Source organism: Zalophus californianus, chromosome 9 (assembly GCF_009762305.2).
Source record: "Zalophus californianus isolate mZalCal1 chromosome 9, mZalCal1.pri.v2, whole genome shotgun sequence".
NCBI classification, from domain to species: Eukaryota; Metazoa; Chordata; class Mammalia; order Carnivora; family Otariidae; genus Zalophus; species Zalophus californianus.
The window spans coordinates 94,291,220-94,314,784 of record NC_045603.1 but is presented as its reverse complement, the minus strand read 5'-3'; the positions used below and the strand labels follow the sequence as shown (position 1 = coordinate 94,314,784).

The following is a 23,565-nucleotide window of genomic DNA, read 5'->3' as shown; positions in this document are numbered from 1 at the left end:
AGGATATAATTACCAGTATTTCTTCTCCAGGTTGTACGAGACTGGCAACACACGTGTTTCAAGTGGCTCTTCTTGGCTGGTGGTTCAGCTCCTGCTGAGTCCCCCACAAAGGCTCTTGTTATGGGGAAAGTAGAGGTGCAGGGCTTGATCTCACTTGCTATTCAAATATACAGATTACAATACATCAATTGCAATAACCCCAGCCCATGACCCTGTCTTATCTTACTAGTCCTTTGCTGTACTTCTTTGTCAAGAATAGGGCCCCCGTTCCTTAGAGTTCCACCTCCCTCAGTTTGCTGGGTAAGCGTGGACTTACTCCTAGTTAAACATTGACACACTTACCCTAAGGCCCACTTATTAAAAACAAGAGTTGCTCATAAACTGGCTCAATTACTTTATCTTGCCTACCAAAGAAAAGTTTAATAAAACTAAAAGCTAAATAATATTTTTGGTTATCATCTTTTAAAGAGTATGTGATTATCTTTAAATCATATATATGAGAGAATATCTAAAACAAAACAAACTCAATATCTGGATCTAAATGTACCCAGCTTGATTTGCATATTCCCTTTTACCAAGGCCAGATAATTACAGTGACAGGACTAAGTTAGTGCCCAAAATAATACATGTACATTTTCTTTTGTAAAACATAAGTTACTTTGTAAAAAGAGTAAAATGTTTCTTATCATTAAAACCATTATCCACATTGTTATTTTTATTGATAACACAGAAGCACCACATAGCCTGGATGTGTTTGCAGTTTAGTTTTCTATATACAGTGAGAGAGGACGGGGAAAATGTTAATAAATCTAACATCATTCTGAGCTCCAGGGAACAGCCCTAGAGCAGTGCCCATACCTATGGCTCCATCAAGATTAATTTACAACCCACACACTTATCATCATTTAATTACAACTTTCTGTTTCTTTAACATAATCTAAAGAATACATCAAAGGTAAACCCTAAGAAAGATGTCTTCATTTTTTAAGAACTCCATTATACATACCTGCACAGCATCTGTATGATATAATCTATACCATTATATTTAAAATTTTATAGTAAACTTTCCCACCCTTAATCTTATTTACAATTTGTCATTACCTTATCTAAATTTAGATTATTATAGTCGAAACAGCACCATATACATATTATCCACATTTACACTAAACATACAGTGTTATTATAAATTTTGCTTTCTATGCCTTCTTTATTGACCTGTTTTCTATTTGTTTCTCTAAGAACTCTAGTGATCAGATTGCAACAAAGTATATGTGCACAAACACAAGCATAATCATTCTCAAAATGTAATTATGATCTTTTTATAGTAGCAACGAGTGTGATTTTTAATTACAGAATAATTTTTGTGTTTTTAATTCTATTACATAGCATGGTAGAAATATCAATATCTACCACTCTGAAAATAATATTGCATATCCTGGAATTTAGCAAAATTAATAAGTGCCAAGATATATAAAAAATGTTTATGATTTGGGATTTCAAATTAAGATTAGCATTATAAGCATGTGTTTCCAGTTTATTTTATTTTGTACTGTGAATATTATTTTCCAACATCTCGTTCCCATGTTATCAACAAGACCTCTAATGACAACAATGAAAAGCTTTTTTATAAAAAAAAAAATTAGACCTTTAAGCTGCGAGGTCGTGTCTTTCCCATCTATGACTTTAGTTGCTCAATTAACTTTGCTATCAACATTTTATAGTTCATCTACCTAGTGAAGTTTGTAATTTATCTCAGTTTCTAAAACATGACATGCCTCTTCCCTCACATCTGAGTTACAATTACATACATCTGTTGCATATAAAATTAAATAATTTAGATTCTCTTTGAAGGATATTTGAAATTTTAAAATATTGGTAACCAATGTTTTAAACAAAAATGAATACTTTTAAAATTATATTGGCTGACCATGTGTCAATTATTATCAAAAGCAACCTTTTCTAGGGAAAATTTCGATAATGCTCAACAATGTTTAAAGGAACCCAGTAGGAAAAAAACAGTAGAAGTGAAATGGATCCAAAAAAAAAAAAAAAAAAGAAATGGATCCTCAAAGACTCCTAAGTCTTCATCATTAGAAAGGCTTTGGAAGGTCTTTCTGTAAAGAGGAAATTGGTTTTTCTCTTTTCAGGGAGCTTTTAAGATGCCGTAGTACCTTCAAGGCTGTCTGTCTTAGCCTGCTGTTTCCCAGAATCAAAATTAATGAGTGGCCTGAGGGAAAGACATATATGGCCAACATGATAAACTTTGTGCTCCTGTTGTTCCAAAATAAAAAAAGCATCCAATTTGACAATTGTATGGAAAAAAAATGAACTGTGAAAAGGAAGAGGAAAGACACCACCATTTTAATGGCCTTTTTATGAGCCTGTGTGCTGAAGTCCCTGGAGCGCATGGAGTTGAGATGCAGATTCCTGATGTGTTTTACCAAGGACAGAAATAAAAGAAGCAATGAGGTCAGGGACAGAACAATAGGAATGATATAGGAAAAACTAAGAAGAATCAGGGTCTTAATATAAAAAGTTTTACTTTCATTTATATATAAAGTCAGATTACTTTCATCCATTGCATAGATATTCAAGAAGAGATCATTAAATGTTTCTAGCAATAGAAAGTCAAACAGTAGAAAGAACAAAGAAAATACAAGAATTGCGAGAACCACTCTGTTCATTCTCCACCTCAGCCAGAGGAAAAGGGAATGGGAGAACTGAGCTATCTTAAGGAGGTAGAAAATGCTTAGGCAGAGGCAGGTAGTAAACCAGATGGCCAAATGATTAGTTATTCTCCAAAGCAAAGCAACAGGTTTTGCTAGTTTATAAGTGGAATAGAAAGGTGGATTTAATCCCATCATAAATGATTCAAACAATGACACCAATAGCTGAGTGATTTTGGAGATAGCCAAGCAGGTGAGGATAAAGTCAGCTAAAGAGATCTTTCGGTTCTTGACCCATTCAGAGCAGTTTACCAGTCCAATAAACACATTCCCCAACATTCCAATTATGAATTCTGCTGTCGACAGTATAAGAAAGATTATATCCAATCCAGCTAACATTTCCACAGAAAAAAAATCCAAATTTCTAATACTGTGTCTCATTAATAAATTTATAATCAAACTCTTTCAGAATAGCATCCATTTCTGGTAGTTATCTTCACCGCCTTTATTGCAATTCCAGTCTTTAGCGGGACCTCCTGCTGTTGGATACAGTCTCATATATATATATATATATATATATTTTTTTTTTTTTTAAGGAAATCTTTCTGCTTTTATTGTAATGCTGGTCTTAATCCAGAAAGATCTGCTAAAGTGTATGGTCTCACATACTTTCATGAAGATGTTTTTATTTATCTGAAAGAGCTACTAATTTCCAAACCAAACATTTTGCATTCCTATTTATGACTGGCAAGAATTCAAATTTTCCACTTGAGGTAACGATTACAAGGTTAAAGTCAAATTTGTTAGCATGCAAATATAAGTTAGATTCTTTTTCACTGATTTGTGAAAAAAATCACCTCACCTGAAATACTATACCATTTGGATCCAAATATTTTAGTTGTTTTTCATAGAAAGCTCTGAAATAACCTAATAATAATCTAAATCTAAATAATCTAGTCTAAAATTTAGTTATAATTCAGTAAATATATCTTGAGTGCCTGCTATGGGTCAGACCCATTTCCAAATGCAATATAGTTTACTACAAAAAAAAAAGCATTAGGAAATCCATAAAATAGTGAAAACACAGAAAGAAACAATAAGAAGAAAATGTAATGTGAACACAAAAAAGGTAAGTACAAACACTACTGTTGGGGAAAGAGAAAAAAGGGGACATTAGCCTTGGATTGTATAGATAATTAGAATTTCTTGAGGGAACTGCTAAGTTATATTTTGGACTGATCAAACAATACAAAAAGACAGCAAAACCCAAATTACTTTTCTGAAATTAAAGTCTTCTTACTCATAATTTACTGTAATTACAATCTAAATGTTCTTCGGGTATCTCTGAGTGACATGTCCATGATTAAACATGTTCCTCAATTTTGCTCTTTATCTTTGTACCTGTTCTATTTGTTTTGGCCAGAGACATAATGCTGGCTAATTAGCCTTAATAAACAGAAAATAGGTAAAAAAATCATTTTAATCTGAATTTCATCAGATTAAATAAGGAAATAGTAAACAAAATTATCTGTTCTGTATTCTAGAAACAATGATTTTGACAAAAGCCATCAATGTATCAGAAATGAACTCAAAGTTACAAATTTTGTGTCTTGTTGGCATTAAGTGTTCAAGTGTTGTCAAACAACATCCAAAATAATGAATGAAATCATTAAAAAAATACTTGGCCCTTTTCAACATTACTGTCACACTTCTGAATTAAATTCTATTAATTTTTAAAGTGTGTATATTAAGAACAATGATATATAATGAACTATTGGTAAATCATCTTGTATGAGAAAATTTTTAATTTAGGACAAATATTTAAAATTATAGGAAGAAAGAGAAAGAAAGAAAAAAGGGAAGGGAGGAAGGGAAGGAGGGAGGGAGGGAAGGAAGGAAGGAAGGAGAGAGGGAAGGAAGAAATTTATTGGATAGAGCAAGGCTGAAGGAAAATAAAGAAATTTGGTAGTAGTATTTTCAGGAGGAGAATGATAGCTTTGACCAGATTAATGTCTAGAAATAGATAGAAATTCATGGCTATGAGAAACATTTAGGAGGTAGAATTAGTAAGTCTCAGTGATGGATTTGGGGCTATAAAAAGGAAGAGAAGCCAGCATATCCAGGCTTCTTCTTTTGCACCTGGATGCATGGAGTGTTGGGACTTGAGGGAATCCCTGCAGGGAGAGTAGGTTTAGAAGCAAAGTGGGGAGACAGAAGAAAAGTTGGAGGATGATGAGTTCTGTTTTGAACATTTTTGGAGTATCTGTAAGTCATCCAGGTAGAAAGGTGGGGTAGGCATTTGGGTATTTGTGACTGAAGCTCAGAAAAAGAAATTTAGATTATAAGCAGTGACTTGGGAGTCATCAGCATGCACTTGATCCCATAAGAGGTGATGAGCTCCAAGGCCCTGAGGAAGACCAAAGGGTGAAGAAACCAAAGACAAAAGCAGTCAGAGAAGGGAAACCCAGAGGCTAAGGATTTCAAAGCAACCAAGAGCAGAGAGTGTTACAAAGAGAGAGTAACCAATACTTCCTGATATTAACAAAAGGGTCTCTTATAAGGAGGTAGCAAGGAGGTCCTTAGTTAGTACAGAAAGAATAGCTCAACTGATTAGAAGACAAACTGCCGTGTCAATGAGATCTCAATAATGAAGCATTAGAAAATTAATGTGATCAGTACATTAATAGACTAAAGGAGAAACACCAAGAAAAAAAGTTTAATATAAATCTACATTTATTCATAATAAATGTTCTTAGCAAACTGCGAATAGAATGCAATATTCTTTTTCCTGATAAAAATTTATGTACAAAAACTTGGAATAAATATCGTACTATGGATACACTGAATTCATTCCCCCTGAGTTTGAGACCAAATGAGCTAAAAACATCTCACTCTTGTCTGTTTTTTGAAGGTATTTACCAATCATGTAAGGCAAGAAAATGACATAAAAGATATAAGATTGTAAAGCAGAAAACAAACAAAACTGACCTTATTCAGAGATGATGATTGAGATTACACAAAAAATTCAAAAGGATTCTTTAATACATTGTTAAAATATGATCCATTTACAAGGTTTCTGGACCACACAATAAATGTGCAAAAATCTGTTCCATTTCTTCATACCATCAACAAACAGTTAAAATGAAATATTCTTTTAAAAAATGAAATTTCCATAACCTCAGCAAACATCAAGTATCTAAGAATAAATCACACACAAAAAAATGTGTGCAACACCTTCATGGAGAATGTTAAAAAGTCTGAAATGGCTTTAGCTTTTTTTTAGCCAGTATGTATTAATTACACACTAGATATAATCAAAGCCTCTAGATTTTTTAAAAATTTTAAACCATTATTATGCACATTTTTCCATTTTAGGTATGCATCCAAGGACATTAAATTCTCCGACTTCATTGTCGAATGTATTAAAATTTCCTGCTTCACATCTAGTTCATGAATTTGTCTCCAGTTGAAAAGCAACCACTTCTAATATTGTACAGACAGTTCCCATCTCCACGAATATTCAACTCTGTTCCTTTCATCTAGTCCAGTCACTTGTGTGTGTGTGTGTGTGTGTGTGTGTGTGTGTGTGTGTTTAACCATATTATAAAATGCAATTTTCCATGTGAGGAAGTAAGGGTGAGATAATTCTTGTTTGCTAATGTGCAAATACAGACTGATATTCTATCATTTTTTTTTGCATTTTCTTTGCCTAACAAATTTGTGCCTGTATCTTTAGCTATGAAAGATAATCTAAAGCTATTTATAGTTCTCAGAACGTGGTTAGGATAACAAAAAGTAAAGCAGATGCTAGACTATAAAACTGGAATTTTCTTCTACAGTACCTGAGTATTCATTGAAAGTACTTGGGTCTAAATAATGGGTATAAGTTGATTTTATAAAATTAACTAAAATTAACTGTGTGTGTGTTATATGACCCAGACCCCCTAAAACAAAGGTTGGATTTATTAAATATGGTTCCTAGAGCCAACAGTAATTATGCCATAGAGAAAGGGGTCTCAGAGAAAAGTTGGCTTGGTTTCCATTAACAGAAGCAGATGGAGGTGTGAAGAGCTTTGTTCATGGATTATAACTCAGTTGGTGTTAAAAAAAAATTTTTTTTTTCATTAGAATGAAACTGTGATATCTACACTTACTTTTATGGCTCCCCCAGAGATTAAAAAAATACGGATCCAAAATACTTCAGACATAGTCCTTATGGAGCCATTTTACATTATGTCACTTTTAAACTGTATCTACCCCATGGGTGACCCTCAAATCTGGCTGTGATGAGATGGGAGCCTGGAGGGTTGGGCCATTGGTGCCATTTTGATCTTTTTTATTGGTCCCAAGCACCCAATATATGAGGTTTTTTTTTTAATGTGTATGGTGTTAAGAATTCACAGTGTGAACACACATTGGGGTTATCAAAATAGACTGTAAATCCCTGCAGTTACTCAATGGGATTTCAACACATATCCACCCTTGCCCCCCGATGTGGGGCATGGATCTGATCACTGGAGTTTGTTGTTACTTACTGTTGTTTGTTTTTCCTTTTCTTTTTCTTTCTTTCTTTCTTTCTTTCTTTCTTTCTTTCTTTCTTTCTTTCTTTCTTTCTTTCTTTCTTTCTTTCTTTCTTTCTTTCTTTCTTTCTTTCTTTCTTTCCCTCTCTCTTTTTTTTTAAATGATCTAAATCTGTGGTCATAAAGGTGTTATAGCTTCACCTCTAAAGATAGGCTTTGTCTTCATTTTCTCTTCTTTAGAAATTGACGCACATTCTGTCCACAACTGAAATCACGGATATAAGTTTGTCTCAGAAAATATTCAAAATTATGTATCAATCCCTAATTCCCAAGTCGGCAAATGAGGTATTACCATGGCAGACATCATCACACATGCAAAAATCAATCCTGTAACAATTGTTTTTAAAATTCACAAAATATCTTCGACAGTCATGGAAGGAACTGAAAAGGTTTGCTGAAAATAACCACATCCCTGTCCCATAACATAGTTGAACTGGACAGACAGACAGCCTGACTCGAAACATTGGTCACAAATAGAAGAAAATCACTGTATCATCAAAAAATCATAATAAAGAACCATACCTGTATTGTTCTATAGTTGATTAATTAAAAATCAGATCATGGACTGTAGAACTATCTCTTCAGAGACCAAATGCAGTGTCAGGACTTGGTAATTGACTGAAACAGGAGAGCGTGAAGGGAAAGTCAAGCATGTGTCCCAGTTCTCTAAGCTTGGATACATTCTGTCAATTAACAGACAGGAGAAAATACAGGAGAAGAAGGAAAGAGAGCAGAGGGACATATTTTTTAGTCTTAGACATGTGAATTTAAGAGGCCTGAGAATAACCCTTATATTTAGCTAGAATTCTACTTTTACACCCATTTTCATTTTGTTTTGTTTGACATAATATATATTCTCTATATAAAATTTATTTTCATTTTTTTGGGGTCTGTTAATCCAGGTGTGTCTCAGTAACAGCATGTGGTAGTGATTTAAAGAAAAACACTTTCTTTGCCCATCTTTTTCAACTTTTGTTGGGGGCTGCTTGTAATCCCCTTTTTAAAATATGCTGCTATATGGAATAGATTTTCCTTGCCTCTATCTTTTGAAAGTTTTTACCTTTTACATTTTGAAACGTATTCCTTTCCAGGAAAGAATAAACCAAATTTTCCTTCCTTCAACAATCCAAGTGACTGTTCCACCATATCCTCAACACTATTACCCATTTGTATAAATCTTGGCCAGTATGATCATTATGCAGAAAATAGTTTGCTTAAATGTGCATTTTTATTATTGTTAGTGAGGTTGAGAATCTTTTCTCTATTTAATTGGCATTAATATTTCATTATCATTAATTACCTGCTAACACCATGGGGTTTTAAATAGGTTTTATTGTTTTATATAAGAATTTCAGAGGTGCCTGGGTGGCTCAGTCATTAAGCGTCTGCTTAGCGTCGGCTCAGGTCATGATCATAGGGTCCTGGGTTTGAGCCCCACATCGGGCTCCCTGCTCTGCGGGAAGCCTGCTTCTCCCTCTCCCACTCCCCCTGCTTGTGTTCCCTCTCTCACTGTGTCTCTCTCTGTCAAATAAATAAATAAAATCTTTTTTAAAAAAAAGAATTTCATACATACTAAGGCTTTAATCTTTTATTTGCAATTCATTTCACAAATGTTTCGTACTGTATTATTTTTGTCATTATGTTTGTTTTAACTTCATGGGAATTTTTGCAAACAGATTTTTTTCAGCTTTATTGAAGTATAATTGACACGCAAAATTATAAAATATTTCAAGTGTTTGTTGTGCTGATTTGATATATGTGTCCATTGTAAAGATTCTCCTCAATTAGGTAACACCCCATCACCTCACATATTTATATTGTGTGTGTGTGTGTGTGTGTGTGTGTGTGAGAAGATTTAAGTTCTAGTCTTAGCAAATTTCACTTAATACAAAGAGGGTTATTAACTATAGTCACTAGGTTTCACATTAGAGCCTCAGACCTTATTTATCTTATAGCTGAAAGCATCAGAACTAAGTTGACCATTAGGATACCCAGCTGGTATTAGAGAATTGCTTAGTGCTATGGGGAAAAATCCCGACACATCAGAATTAGGGATAAGAAAAATAAATCACAAAGCTAGTAAGTTATGGGCTGGGTTTCAAACCTAGATCCTCTGGTTCCAGAATCTGGGCTTTTAATACCTATGTTGTGCCACTTTTCATGGCGTAACAAGACACTTTGCATACTACCTTTGTCTTCCACAGGGACCCAAAAGCTTTACTTAGAGGATGATATTGGGGGGGTTGTTTCAAATTTATTATTATTGTTATTATTTTTTAAGTTTGTTTATTTATTTTAGGTAATATCTACACCCAACATAGGGCTCAGACTCACAACCCTGAGATCAAGAGTCTCATCCTCTTCTGACTGAGCCAGCCAGGCACCCCACAGGAAGATGTCAGCAATGGAATGTATTAATTTCTTTTCTCCCAGCTGGGGAACAGGCACCCTCTGTGTCCTAAATGCCACTTTCTTATTATGTTTTGTGTCCAGTACAGTAAACCAATCCCCACACCTTCAAGTGAGTCAATTGGTGAACTGCATCTCCCTTCAATGCCGCCAGATCAATGCCGCCAGATCTTGATTATTTGCTGGCATTTTAATTTATTCACTCCTCCTTTGGGGATTCTGATGTCACTTCCCTATTCAAAGTCATAAGAGTAAAAGAGCAGGGCAAGATGTATAGTAGCACGGAAAGCACTGGGTGGCACCTAGAATTGAGACCAACTTTCTTACTGAAGTAAAGCGCATTTAGTACTTAACAGCTTACTAATGGGTTTTGTGGACAGTCCCTCTTACAATGGAGCAAATATTTTCTAAGTCACAAAATTAAAGATTAAAAAGGATGGAATATGTAAAAATGCTTGTAAACTTTTAAACTATATACAAGAATTAGTTACTATTAACAGTAATCACTACCCAGATCCAGATCCAGAAATTATATAATAATTATTTCTATCTACTGTGAGACCACCAGAGCAGAACTGGGTACAAACTGGTACTCCAAGTTCAAAGACTGAAAACTGATCGGATAAACAAAAAATCCTGTGGGACTCTTTATCATCCCATCATCACAAACCAGAGACTTTTATAGGCAGACTAGTCATCTCTATTTGGTCTGATAAGTAAAGCATAAAGAGAGGCATGAGATAATCCAGTGGTTTTCACTGTATTCAAAGGACAAGAGCAAATTCGTAGAAAAACCCTACGATTTCCATCTGTTGAAATTTGCATAATCTGCCTGGGAATCACACAAAAATTCTTGGGTTTCTAAGCCAAGAAGAACACAGGACCCAAGAAGCTGAGTGAGACATTTGGAACTTGCTATGAGATTTCTGTGGCTTTAGTGAGAGACTTCCAAGACCTTACTAGGTCTCTGTGGCTTTAGCATGAGAACCTCTATGGCCTTAATAGGGAAGGTTTCTAGGACCCTCGTATGAGATGTCTGTGACTTTAGTGTGATTCTTCTGTGGCTGGCATAAATCTGATTCACTGAGGCTTAGCTTTGCACTAACAGATCTTAGACAAGGGACTTAATATTAAGGAAATTACACTTTAGTTGTAATAAAGCCCATAACAAGAAAAGTACAATTTCAGTGTCTAGCTTTATGAGCATTAGATGGAGAGAATGATTTTTATATTTTTTAAAGCTTTTATTTATTTATTTGAGAGAGAGAATGAGATAGAGAGAGCACGAGAGGGAAGAGGGTCAGAGGGAGAAGCAGACTCCCCGCTGAGCAGGGAGCCTGATGCAGGACTCGATCCTGGGACTCCAGGATCATGACCTGAGCCGAAGGCAGCCGCCCAACCAACTGAGCCACCCAGGTGCCCCAGAGAGAGTGATTTTTAGTTCCTATGTTTCTCAGGAGGACCACAAACCAAAACTTTAAAATGGAAATATAGCTAAATATGCAGAGTATGACAAAACTCTGATGAAAGGAATCAAAGAATACCTAAATAAATGGAAAGATAGTCCATGTTGATGGATTGAAAGACTCAATATTGGTGAGATTTCAGTTTTTTCCAACTTGATGTATAGATTCAATGCAATACCAATCAAAATCCCATCACACTACTTTGTAGTTATTAATAAAAACATTCTAAACTTATATGGAGGGCAAAAAGATACAGATTAACCAAGACAATAGTGAAGAAGAACAGAGTTGAATCTGATTTCAAGATTTACTATAAAGCTACAACAATCAGGACGGCATGGTATTGAGAAAAGAATAAACACATAGATCACTGGAAGAAAATAGAGAGGAGAGAAAGAGATCCACACAGATATAGTCAACTGATCTTTGACAAAAGAACAAAGGCAATTCAATGAAGAAAGGATACTCTTTCCAAAAAGTGGTGCTGGGGGCGCCTGGGTGGCTCAGTTGGTTAAGTGACTGCCTTCGGCTCAGGTCATGATCCCGGAGTCCTGGGATCGAGTCCCGCATCAGGCTCCCCCTTCTATGTGGGGAGCCTGTTTCTCCCTCTGCCTCTGCCTGCCACTCCCCCTGCTTGTGCTCACTCTCTCTCTCTCTCTCTCTGTCAAATAAATAAATAAAATCTTTAAAAACAAAACAAAACACAAAAACAAAAAGTGGTGCTGGAACTGGACATTCATATGCAATAACAAACAAAAAAGGACATAAACACAAACCTTATCCCTTTCACAAAAATTAACTCAAAACAAATAAAAAAACTAAATGTAAAATACAAATCAACAAAACTGTGGAAGAAAACAGGAGAAAATCTAGGTGAGCCATATGAGTTTTTAGCTATAACACCCAAAGAATGACCCATGAAAGAAAAAAATTGGTAAGTTGGACCTTATTAAAATTTAAAACTTGTTATGAAAAAAAAAAAACAACAACTTTCATTCTGTGGTTCCTGAGACTACTTCTCCATTGGCACCAAAGTTGAGAGGGAGAAATTATTATATCTTATTATTATATCTTATTATTGTATCTTCTAAATCTTCAGTGGGCTATTTTTCCAAGTCCCTGGGCAGACTGAGAAGCAGATGCTAAATAAGCATGCCACCAGGCCAGGACAGAAACAGGCATGATTGTTTATTTCCTTTTGAATCAATGGGTGGATAGGAATAAGTCCTGTGAAATAAGGACATAATCTCACAAGCTCAAATATGATGAAGAGTGACAATAAGAATTGATGCACCTGACAATACAGATTCTGCTTTCTTCACATTCAGAGAGCTTAGCACTTCTCAAGAGAGATGTGGTTGTTGAAAAGTTGAAGTATGAAATGTACATCTTACTACAAGGGCAATGGGAAAATGGGGGGGGCAGGATTTTAAGCAACATGATCTAATTTATATTTTTCTTAAGCAAGATTATCTAATTTATATTTTTCAAAGACCTCTCTGGCTGTTGTAAGGAGAACTGATACCAGATGTGGTAGAGGGCAATGTTATCAAGACCAGGGGGGAGATTGTTAAGTCCTCCAGGAGAGAGATGAGCACTGCCTGAACCGGAGTCTTGTGGTAGAGATTATGGATTATGGAAGGAGTCATGTTTGCGGTGTGTTTTGAAGGGAGAGCCAGTTGCACTAGCTTACGGGCAATGAGGTAAGAGGAGCCAGCGTCAGCTGACACGCCAGAACTGATAACGAGCAGGACCAGAGGAGGTCTGCGGGGGGCCTGAGACAGATTAAATCCCTTTAAAAACGGGAGAATTCTTGGGGCGCCTGGGTGGCTCAGTTGGTTAAGCGACTACCTTCAGCTCAGGTCATGATCCTGGAGTCCCGGGACCGAGTCCCACATCGGGCTCCCTGCTCAGCGGGGAGTCTGCTTCTCCCTCTGACCCTTTTCCCTCTCACGCTCTCTCATTCTCTCTCTCAAATAAATAAATAAAATCTTTAAATAAAATAAAAACGGGAGGATTCTGGCAGCGAACTGTCAGATTCTTCACACCTGACCCCTCTATGTCTGACCACTTCAAAAAGGCAGCTGCCCCTGAAGGCTCAGCCCAATGGATCTCCGAACAGAAGCGAGGTCCTTCGCTGCTGGAACATCAGAAACAGTGAGTGTCCAGAACGGATGGACCAGACGGAGGCCTATCTCAACTGCGCGGCCCCAGATTGACTTCGCCCTTCATTCGTTACCTTCCAGCACCCTTCTGTTGTCTTGTTTGTTCTGTGGCTTGTTGTATTGTTACAGGATTGCAGGGTTCTTGTCCCACAGAGTGAAAGAACGAATCTCATGGACGCAAAAAGGTGAAGGGAAGTGAAGTGAAACATTTATTAAGTGAAGGTGAGAACAGAAAAGAAAGACAAAAGCTCTCTTAAGTGAGAGGGGTCCCGAATGGGTTGCCACTGAGGGCTTCTAGTGGCAGTCTTTTATTGAAAACTTGACCAGGAAGCTTGTGGCCTTGAGATTGTTGTGCCATCTTGGTTTGAGCAAGGACTATTGATAACATCCTTAATGGTTCACTTCTCTGAGGTCATTTTCTGTGATTACAACGTAGCTGCCAAAAAAAAAAAAAAAAAAAAAAAATACTCCCTAACATTCAAGACCAGGTGGTCTGGTTTGTTCCCTTCTCTCTGGTTTTGTACGCCTCAGCATTTCTCCACATTTGGGATTTCTGTGAGCCTAGTCAGGAGAGTCAGGGGCCTCCTGTCTCTCCCTGCCTAGACCTTAACCCTTCCCTTACTCATTATGCCCTGCTCTGTGTGCTGTGTAAGAAGCCAAGCTTAATCACATGGTGAGATGTCACCGAGTTTGGAATCCTGAACCTACTTTGTAATTGTGATTTCACTTTGCTTTATGATTGAATAAAGCTGACATTGTGGAAAGATGCAACTCGTGTGTGCGCCTTCCTAGCGTACTCATGACAGTTAATTCTCCCGGAGCCTCCCAGATGTGGTTTCATGGAGAGGAAAACACCAAGAAGGAAGGAGAAGGAAAGCTCCCAACTCCAACCCTTCACTCCCCACTTGACCTCTGATAAAACCTCACTCTCCCCAAATTGTTTCTGGCGAAGACGGAGCTGGGGTGAATGACAGCAAAGGGGCTGTTCTCTCCTAGTAAACCCTGCAGTGTCCAGCTCCAGGTGCTGAAGATTCTTTGGTGGTGATTTTTTTTAGAACAAAAAAGTATTTTTGCCTTTGTTTACTGTTAAATCCTATAGTCACCAACGTCAACTCTGCATCTAATATTACCTGTTAATTACACTTGTATTTCTGTCATCGCAAAACTTTTTGCTTTCCCAAGAGTTAATAATTATCTTTTCCTCACTTGTTTTTTTTTTTCTTTTTTTAAACATCTAAGCCATCCGGCAACCTCCAACTAGATCAGCAAAGTCCCTCTCAGTGCAATTTTCCTCACCCTCAAAACTGTCAGGTAATTTGCTTTTGTCCTGGAGATTTTCTTTTCTCCCTTTTAAGAAGTGATGTGGGAACAAAGGCGGAAGAAAACGTAGATAAAATTAGATGTCCTTATAACCCTCAGCCCACAGACAAGTACTTGAGGCAGGCAGAGTTTAACATTCCTCCAGAAAACCCCCAAGAGTCTTAAAGTGAATGCCTTGCTAGGGGGAAGAACAACCTTCACTTGACTCTTGTCCAGCAGGACCCTGTGAGTCTTCTTTAGCAAAGAAAGTCCTTTTGGAAACTTCCCTTATCTTTACCTCCCCTGACTCCACAGTATAGAATCAGTTGCTCTTCACAATCCCGGGGCAACTGCCCTTTCTGCCCTCAGGTCCTGTCCTTTATTAAAACCACCTTTGCGCACCAAAGATATCTCAAGAATTCTTTCTTGGCCAATGGCTCTGAAGCCCACCCCTTCGAACCACGTCAGGTAGGATGATGACTATCCTGAGTTAATGCCTTCCTCTTTTTTGTTTTTTTCTTCATTTGAAGCTCACCATGGCTCCTCTTCCTGCAAATGAGTGCATGAGAGGCAAAATATTTCAAGATCTTGCATGTCTGAGAATGGCTTTAGTCTTCCCTCACTCAGTTGATACTGACTGGATATAAGACTCTAGGATGAAAATTATTTTTACGTAGAATCATGACACAGGTTACTGTTTTCTGACTTGCACTGTTGTTCCATTAACATGCTGATTCTCAGTTCATTGTAGATGACTACTTTTCCTCACTGAAATCTTCAGGATCTTCTTTTTTCTCCCTAAAATTTAATTAGATATATGTTGACATGGATTGTTCTTCCATCTATTGTACTGGGCACAGTATTCCAAGATGGGCTCCTGTCCTGGGCCCTGCAATTTAGAAGGGGCCTCACACAAACACCAAAACCAAAGACATTGTTCTTTCTTTTTAGTCATTAGACACTATTTTAAAAGCTCAGCAAGTCAATTTTTAATAAACAAGACTTATGGGAGAGGGGCAAAGGCTGAACTGGTGCCCTTCCAGCCTGAGAAGGGGGGATTGAGAATGTGTCAAGAGAAACAATTCAGAGTTTCTGCCTTGGGGCACCAGAGACAAGGTGGACCGGTTCTCCCACCCCATCCCCCTACGGGCAGCCATGCTATCTGCCACTCCTATGCTCAACGATAAAGATTGGGGAGGTGTTTGAAAATTTCTGGAAATCTTAAATCAAAATTGAGGCATGAGGGAGGAAAACTGACCCAGCAGGTTCCCACACAAGCTTGACTAAGTCAGCCTTGGGCCCAGTCCAGCTTCCCCCTTCTATTCCTGCAAACAGCCTGCCCACTCCTCTGTTTGCATCGGGAAGGGTGTGCCTGGGAACACAAGGCTCTTTTCGTCTCTAGGCTTGGTCAAAAGGGCAATCTCCAAGGAAAGGCAGCAAACTTGGGTGCATATGTGACCTGAACCTAGGGTCTAGCTCAGTTTATAACTTGTGCATATTCAGAGATAGAGTATGCAGGCCTCCATTCATACTCCCGCACTGCCACTGTTTTGTTTTCCTTGAAATTTGTGTTAATTGAATTTTCTTATTCCTTTTCTCACCTACTGACAATCTCTTTGCCTTTTTTTTTTTAATAGGGGAGTTCCTTAATTTTATCTTCTATTGAACTTATCAACTAACTTTACAAATGTCAGTATTTATGTTTTCTGATTTTTTTTATTTTTTTTATTTTTTTTAAGATTTTATTTATTTATTTGAGAGAGAGAATGAGAGAGAGAGAGAGCACATGAGAGGGGGGAGGGTCAGAGGGAGAAGCAGACTCCCTGCCGAGCAGGGAGCCCGATGCGGGACTCGATCCCGGGACTCCAGGATCATGACCTGAGCCGAAGGCAGTCGCTTAACCAACTGAGCCACCCAGACGTCCCTGATTTTTTTTAATTAAAGATTTTATTTATTTGACAGAGACACAGGGAGAGAGGGAACACAAGCAGGGGGAGTTTTCTGTTTCTTCTGATTTCCCCTTTTAGTGTTTCTTAAGTGTTTTCTGATGGAGATTTTCTTCAAGTATCTCGTGATTCCCCGTTTTCTTTTCAAAAATTAGACACTGAGATAATCAGAAAATTCTGTGTGCATTGCAAGGATTTTGTAGAAACATGTTCATCACAGTAGGATGACCAGGTGGCCTGACAGCTATTTTGCTGAAGACCTATCTCCATATGCTTTCTCTGAAACTGCTCTCAGTCTTCAGAAGAATTCTCCTGTCTCCTGCTTGGCAGGCATAATCCTCACTACTGGCACTTGGGAGCTGGCCAGGATAAGAGGTTGGGCATCTCTCCATTCATTGCACTCAACTGCCCTGCTTTTGTGCAACATCTCTATCCTATCTTCTTCAGTGACAGCTATCCCAAGTCCTGCACCTCTCTGGTTCAGTTTTCCAGGAAACAAATCTCTCTCTCCTGCTGGAATAAGGGAGGATATGAATCTGTTTCCTGCCACCTGTTTTACCAACATCACCACCCCTCCTTCAACCTAATCTTCAGAGCACCTGTGCCTACAGTCCTTGAGCACTGTCAGTGCTCTGTGAGGACAACTTCATACTTCTGTCAGTACCACTTTCCCCAACCAGACATGCACAGGTACTCGAGCATGGCCTTTTTTTAAGATTTTATTTGAGAGAGAGAGAGAAACAGCATGAGGGGAGAGGGTCAGAGGGAAAAGCAGGCTCCCCACTGAGCCAGGAGCCCAACGTGGTCTGGATCCCAGGACCCTGGGATCATGACCTGAGCAGAAGGCAGACACTTAACTGAGCCACCCAGGCGCCCCTCGAGCATTGTCTTTCTCCTTTCTGTTATGTTATTAACCATTCTGTTTTCAGTCTTCATATATTGTGGCTTATAATTGTCCTTATAATTGTCCTAAAATGTCCTACCTTTTAGCAAAGATGGTGTTTGCATTTCTGTTTCTTGTTGTTTTTGTTTGGGTATGGCCTTTGAGAAGGAAGGGGATGAAAAATGTTTTTACTACTAAATTTAAAGTTACCCTCAGTTATTAGGAAAGCAATTTACCAATATGCTAAGAAATCAAAACAGGGGCACCTGGGTGGCTCGGTCAGTTGAGCGGCTTCCTTCTGCTCAGGTCATGATCCCAAGGTCCTGGGATCGAGCCCCGCATCCGGCTCCCCGCTCCATGGGAAGCCTGCTTCTCCTGCTCACACTCCCCCTACAGTGTGTTCCCTCTCTCGCTGTGTCTCTGTCAAATAAATAAAATCTTAAAAAAAAAGAAATCAAAACAAAAAGTTGCCAGAGGCTTATAAACCAAGGCTTCTGTTCCTATCCTTCCACTTACACAGCTCCCATCAGGGAAGCCAATAACTTTTATGTTAAAAACAATCCACGTGGCATTGTTTAAGTTAATTAAAATGAAGTAAAATGTTAAATTCAGTTTCTCACTCACACTAGCCACATTTCAAGCCCTCAATAGTTATATGACTACCAGCACAGAGAACATTAATTTCATCACAGAAAGTTCTATTAGCCACTGCTTTAGACTTTAAGCTCCAGTAGAGAAGAACTGGATCTGGTCATCATTGTGCCCACAGTGCCTAGCACAGGACTTGTCAAATACTTTTTAAATGAACATATGAATTAATGTTTGAAACATTATTCTCAAAATAAGAAACAACCTAAATACTCAACATCAGAGAAATGGCAAACTAAAAGTAGACTCAAGCAATCATTTAATGTTTGTAAGGTTTTGTAATAACACAGTGAAATATTTTTAAAATAAATGTCAAGTAGAAAAAGAGGTAATAGTACCATGCACATAGTATGATCACTATTATGTAAAACAGTGTGTATAGAATGAGAGGGAACAAGAAAATAGTAGCAGCGGTTATCACTGGAAAAGGACTATGGGTTAATAAATGGCATGTTGTCCAGACTTCTTTCTGTATTCAGGGTTTCCACAATGTCCTTGTGTCACAATAGAAAGAAAACTGATTTATATTAAAAAGTTTAGGATTGGCATTAAGTTTCATAATTTTAACCTATGTTGTCATAGACAATGTAATGCAGTTAGAATACATGCATAATGTATGCAAAATTACCTAGCATGGCGTATGGCAATAAAAGTTCAACGGATGCAAACCCATTCATCTATTCTTCTATTCAAAGAGTAGTTTTCTTTTTTCTCTCTCCTGACAGCTTTCTAATAATGAATTATCCAAAAAACAGATGATTTAATAAGTAGTTCCTCTCTTCAGCACTAGACGCATTCAAAAAGAAGCAGAAAAGCCATCTAGAAAGAATGTGGATGAATGAATCCATCATGACGTATCATCTGATGGCTCATGAGCATTAATGGTATCTAACTCTTGTTCTTCATTTAAATGTCAGTGATTCTGCATGTTGATATTTAAAAGATTCAGCCTATTCTTTACTTCTAGAGTAGGGTCATCCCCAAGTAATCTTCCCTCCACTGTTTTAATATGGGAAACAAAACCCAGTCCCAACTGAAAAAGTGCCTGCTCCTTTGTTTATTCAAAAAAAAAAAAAAAACAAGTTCTACCTCTAAAAAGATAGAGTATATGCACTTTTTTCAATTCTTCCCACTAAGCACAACTAAAAACCCTGGAGTTCATGTGTAAAACACACATAAGACGACTCATGTTGGTGAGCTAGGGGCCCAAAAAACATGTGGTGAGTTCTCTAGATTTTTTTTTTGTTTTATAAATCTCACATTTGTAGCTGAACAAGCGAGCAACACAGAAATGCCCATGGGCACAGATGAAAAAAAGCCCCAAACAAAAACCTATCCCCTCTAGATAAAGGGCTGGGAAACAGAGCTTGGCAAGACAGAAAGCATTTAGATAATAACTACTCTGCTACAGTCAAACAGTACAGAAAAAACTATGACCCCCAGTGGAGAGCTTAGACTTCCACACTTGCCAAGCTGTTGTTACAGGTACCCCAACCTTCCGCTAGACTAGTGTCAGAGAAGGCAGAGTAGGGAATGTAATTTTCATCCCCAGCTAGCAGTGAATGCCTCAGTTTCTCCACCCCATGAGGTCAGTGGAGACCAGATAGGGAGTCTGGCCTTCCTTCCCCATCCAGCAGGAAAGCACCACCCATCCTTGCCACACTGCGGTGGTGTCCATGGAGACTACATGGATAGCAGTAACAAGGCACCTCTACTCCCAGAACTAGAGGTGCTATCAGTGGAGGCTTAGTGGAGCTGACTGCGTCTCCTGAGGAACCAGAATTCCATCCCTCACCCAGCAATAGTGAAGAGCCCATCCCCTGCTTGCTGTCAACAGTGGTTGAGGGGAAAACCTGTTAATTCTGCCCCCAGCTGCAATAATGTAGTGTGCTTTATCCCCCTAAACCCCTTTCCCCTACTGGAGTGGTATCAGAGGAAGCCAACTAAGACAGAAGCTTTAAATAAGATCCAGAGTCTCACAATACCTAAAATATCCTGGTTCGGTCAAAAATCACTAAGAATCAGGAAAATCTCAACCTGAATAAAAACACAATCAGTAGATGCCAGAAGAAAATAGAGATAATTATCTGACAGATTTTCAAGCAGACACCATAAAAATTCTTCAATGAGCAATTACAAACATGCTTAAAACAAATGAAAAAAACTTTTAAAAACTAGGCAAAAGAAACAAGTCTCAACAATGAAACAAACATACATATGAAACAAAAGGAAATTTTAGAAAGAATTGAAATTGAAAATTACAATAACCAAATTTTTTAAAACTTAAGGGATGGGTTCAAAAGCTGAGAGGGAAAAAAAATCCATGAACTAGAAGCTAGAACAAGAGAAATTACCCAATCCGAACAACAGAAAATGAACAGAAAAAAAATAAGAGAAAAAACTAACAGTCTCAGGTCCTATAGTATTTTAACAAAAGCCTAATATACTGTCACCTGAGTCCCAGGAAAACAAGAGAAAGCGGGCAGGCCTGAGAGAGAACTCTAAAAAGTAATGGTTGAACACTTTCCATTTGGTAAAAGATGTAAACCTAAAGATTCAAAAAGGAAAGCAGACTCCAACTAAGATAAACTCCAAGAAATCCATACCAAGACACACAGTCAAAAATCTGAAAATATAGACAAAAAAAAAATTTTTTTTTAAGATTTTATTTGAGAGAGAGAATGAGAGATAGAGAGCACAAGAGGGAAGAGGGTCAGAGGGAGAAGCAGACTCCCTGCTGAGCAGGGAGCCCGATGTGGGACTCGATCCCGGGACTCCAGGATCATGACCTGAGCCGAAGGCAGTCGCTTAACCAACTGAGCCACCCAGGCGCCCAACAAAAAAAAAAATCTTGAAAGCAACAAGAGAAACAACTTGCCTATAAGGAAAACATAATACAAATGATAGTAGAAAACATTATCAAGAACAATGAAAGCCAGAAAAAAGTGGCACATGTTTTAAGTGTTGAGAGAAAAGAACTGTCAATCTTGGAAGATTTCAATGTATGAGTTTATCTTCCAGGAATGGAAGGGAAATAAAGACACCAGATGAAGGTAAACAAAGAGAATTGGTCACCAACAGACCTACCTTAAGACTGGCTAAAGGAATTTCTCCAAACAGAAAGGAAATGATCAAAGAAGGAACTTTGGAATATCAGTATCAAGAAGAAAACCATGGAAAGGGGGGGGAATATGGGTATTTGTTTTTTGATTTTTAAAATTTTGTTATGCACCATACAATACATCATTAGTTTTTGATGTGGTAATCCACCATCCACTGTTTTCTTTTAACACCCAGTGCTCCATGCAGTAGGTGCCCTCCTTAACACCCATCACTGGGCTAACCAATCCCCCCTCCCCTCCCCTCTAGAACCTATTTGTTTCTCAAGAGTCCATAGTCTCTCATGCTTCATCTCTCCCAATTCCCCCCACTTCATTTTTCCCTTCCTTCTCCTAATATGGGTAAATAAAATACATCTTTCCTCTTCTCTTGAGCTTTCTAAATATGTCCGACAGTTTTAAGCAAAAATGGTACACTAGGGGCGCCTGGGTGACTTGGTCATTAAGTGTCTGCCGTCGGCTCAGGTCATGATCTCAGGGTCCTGGGACTGAGCCCTGCATCAGGCTCCCGGCTCAGTAGGGAGACTGCTTCTCCCTCTCCCACTGCCCCTGCTTGTGTTCCCTCTCTTGCTCTCTCTCCATCAGATGGATAAATAAAATCTTAAAAAAAAAAGGTAACATTATGTGATATGGATGTATGCAGAGTAATATTTAAGGCAATTATAAGAGCAGAAGGTAAAGGGAAACAAGGAGGTAAGATTTCTATATTTCAAAGTGGTAAAATGTTGACCCTAGCAGACTGTGGTAAGTTATGTGCATATAATGTAATACCTATGCAACCACTAAAGAAATCTGTACGAAGAGATACACTCCAAAATACTAGAGAGAAACCAGAATGGAATTTTTTTTTAATGTTCGAGCAACCCACAGGAAAGACATAGAAAACAGTAAAAAAAAAAAAAAAAAAAATAGCAAAACACAAGATAAACCAAAACCAAAAAGTAAAATGGTCATTTAAGCCCCAGCATATCACTATAGTAAATGTAAATGGCCTAAGGCAAACCAAATATTTGAAAACTGGGATGTTCCTGGATTACAGAAACATAATAGCTTACACTATTATCGAAACTTAATGCAGTATTTGTATTTCTTTACAAATTACACTAATATTTATTTTAGGGTGCAAATTTTTGTACAATTTATAATATTGTACCAACATGTACATTGATATAACAATTTATGTCAAGCTCTCAGCTCAGTCCTGCCTGGCACAGGTAAGCCTTCAGTGGTAGCCACCATCAGGACAGTAATTATGTGGGGCTCCTCATTTGCTTGCTCTGTCAAGTTTCCCCAGGGCTGTCCCAAGTGCCTTACTCACCCACTATGCACACTACGCCTAAATGACCTCATCTAAAACCCATTGCTTCAATGCCACTCCTACCAGGATCAGCAAAATACTTGGTACACACATTACAAATTCCCTTCAACCAGTCCTCAGGTTTGGTACTCACCTCATTATTCTCTAGGCAGCCACCTTTAAATCAGTTGGAATTTGGAAATTTTTTCTTTTCTACATAGATACTCATGAGTGCCTATTCTTAGTCCACTAACTTTTCCTGACTTAATTTCACAAACCATTCCAATGGTCCATCATAAAAGTCCATGCTGAAATCTACTTAAAACTAAGAAGAACATGCAAAGAAAAATTGGAAAAATAGTGATTGGCTAAACAGAAATAGATTTATTGTCTTAAAAGGGATAGGCAGAGGCCTTGGAACTACTTTTCTATTTAGAGAAAAAGACCTGAGACAAGCTTCTAAGAACTGAAATGCTCTGGAACAAGTTGATCCTAACAGTGAGGGATTTATTGCATATTGTATAACAATCACTGAAGAACATGGAATAATTTTCCCCGAGACAAGCTAGTAAACTACTAATTCTTTAACAATCCCAAACATTGGTGTATTATTTGTTCAAGAGGAACTTTCAGTCAGCCTGGTGTAATTGACTCATTTTACGGAAGCTGGAGCTCACAAGCGGCAGAGGTACACCTAAAATCCATTTGTCCCCCTTCCAAGTCTAAATTTCTGCCATTTTAGTTTGTCATTTACACTACTGCATATGCATACTGCTGAGTAGAGATACGTGCAATGCCGACTAATTTTACAAAACTCATATATATCCTTTTATAAAAATCTAGTGTAAATACTAAAAAAGCATGGATAATTGTCTCCATCCTGCACTGAACCAAACCAGCTCTGGAGTGAGATGTCCTATCCTGTCTGTGGTATGAAGATGACCTCGCCAAGATGCTCACCTACTAATTCCCAGAATCAGTGAATATGTTAAATTACATGGAAAAAGGATTAAGTTGCTAATTAATTGGCCATGAAATAGAGATTATGCTGGGTTATCCAGGTGGGCCCCGGAAGTGTTCTTAGGGT

The 23,565-nt window shown here is 37.9% G+C and overlaps 1 protein-coding gene across 1 annotated transcript; it reads right to left on the bottom strand.

Annotated features, from left to right (window-relative positions):
• Positions 1–2,090: 2,090 nt before the first annotated feature.
• Positions 2,091–3,065, bottom strand: TAS2R42 (taste 2 receptor member 42). The gene has a single exon (XM_027594246.2). It carries the CDS (start codon positions 3,063–3,065, stop codon positions 2,091–2,093), a length of 975 nt encoding a protein of 324 aa, XP_027450047.2.
• Positions 3,066–23,565: the final 20,500 nt, after the last annotated feature.

What these genes read in the sequence shown, in the direction of transcription:
- TAS2R42 (XM_027594246.2), bottom strand. Translation starts at nt 3,065, where the DNA reads ATGTTAGCTGGATTGGATATAATCTTTCTTATACTGTCGACAGCAGAA.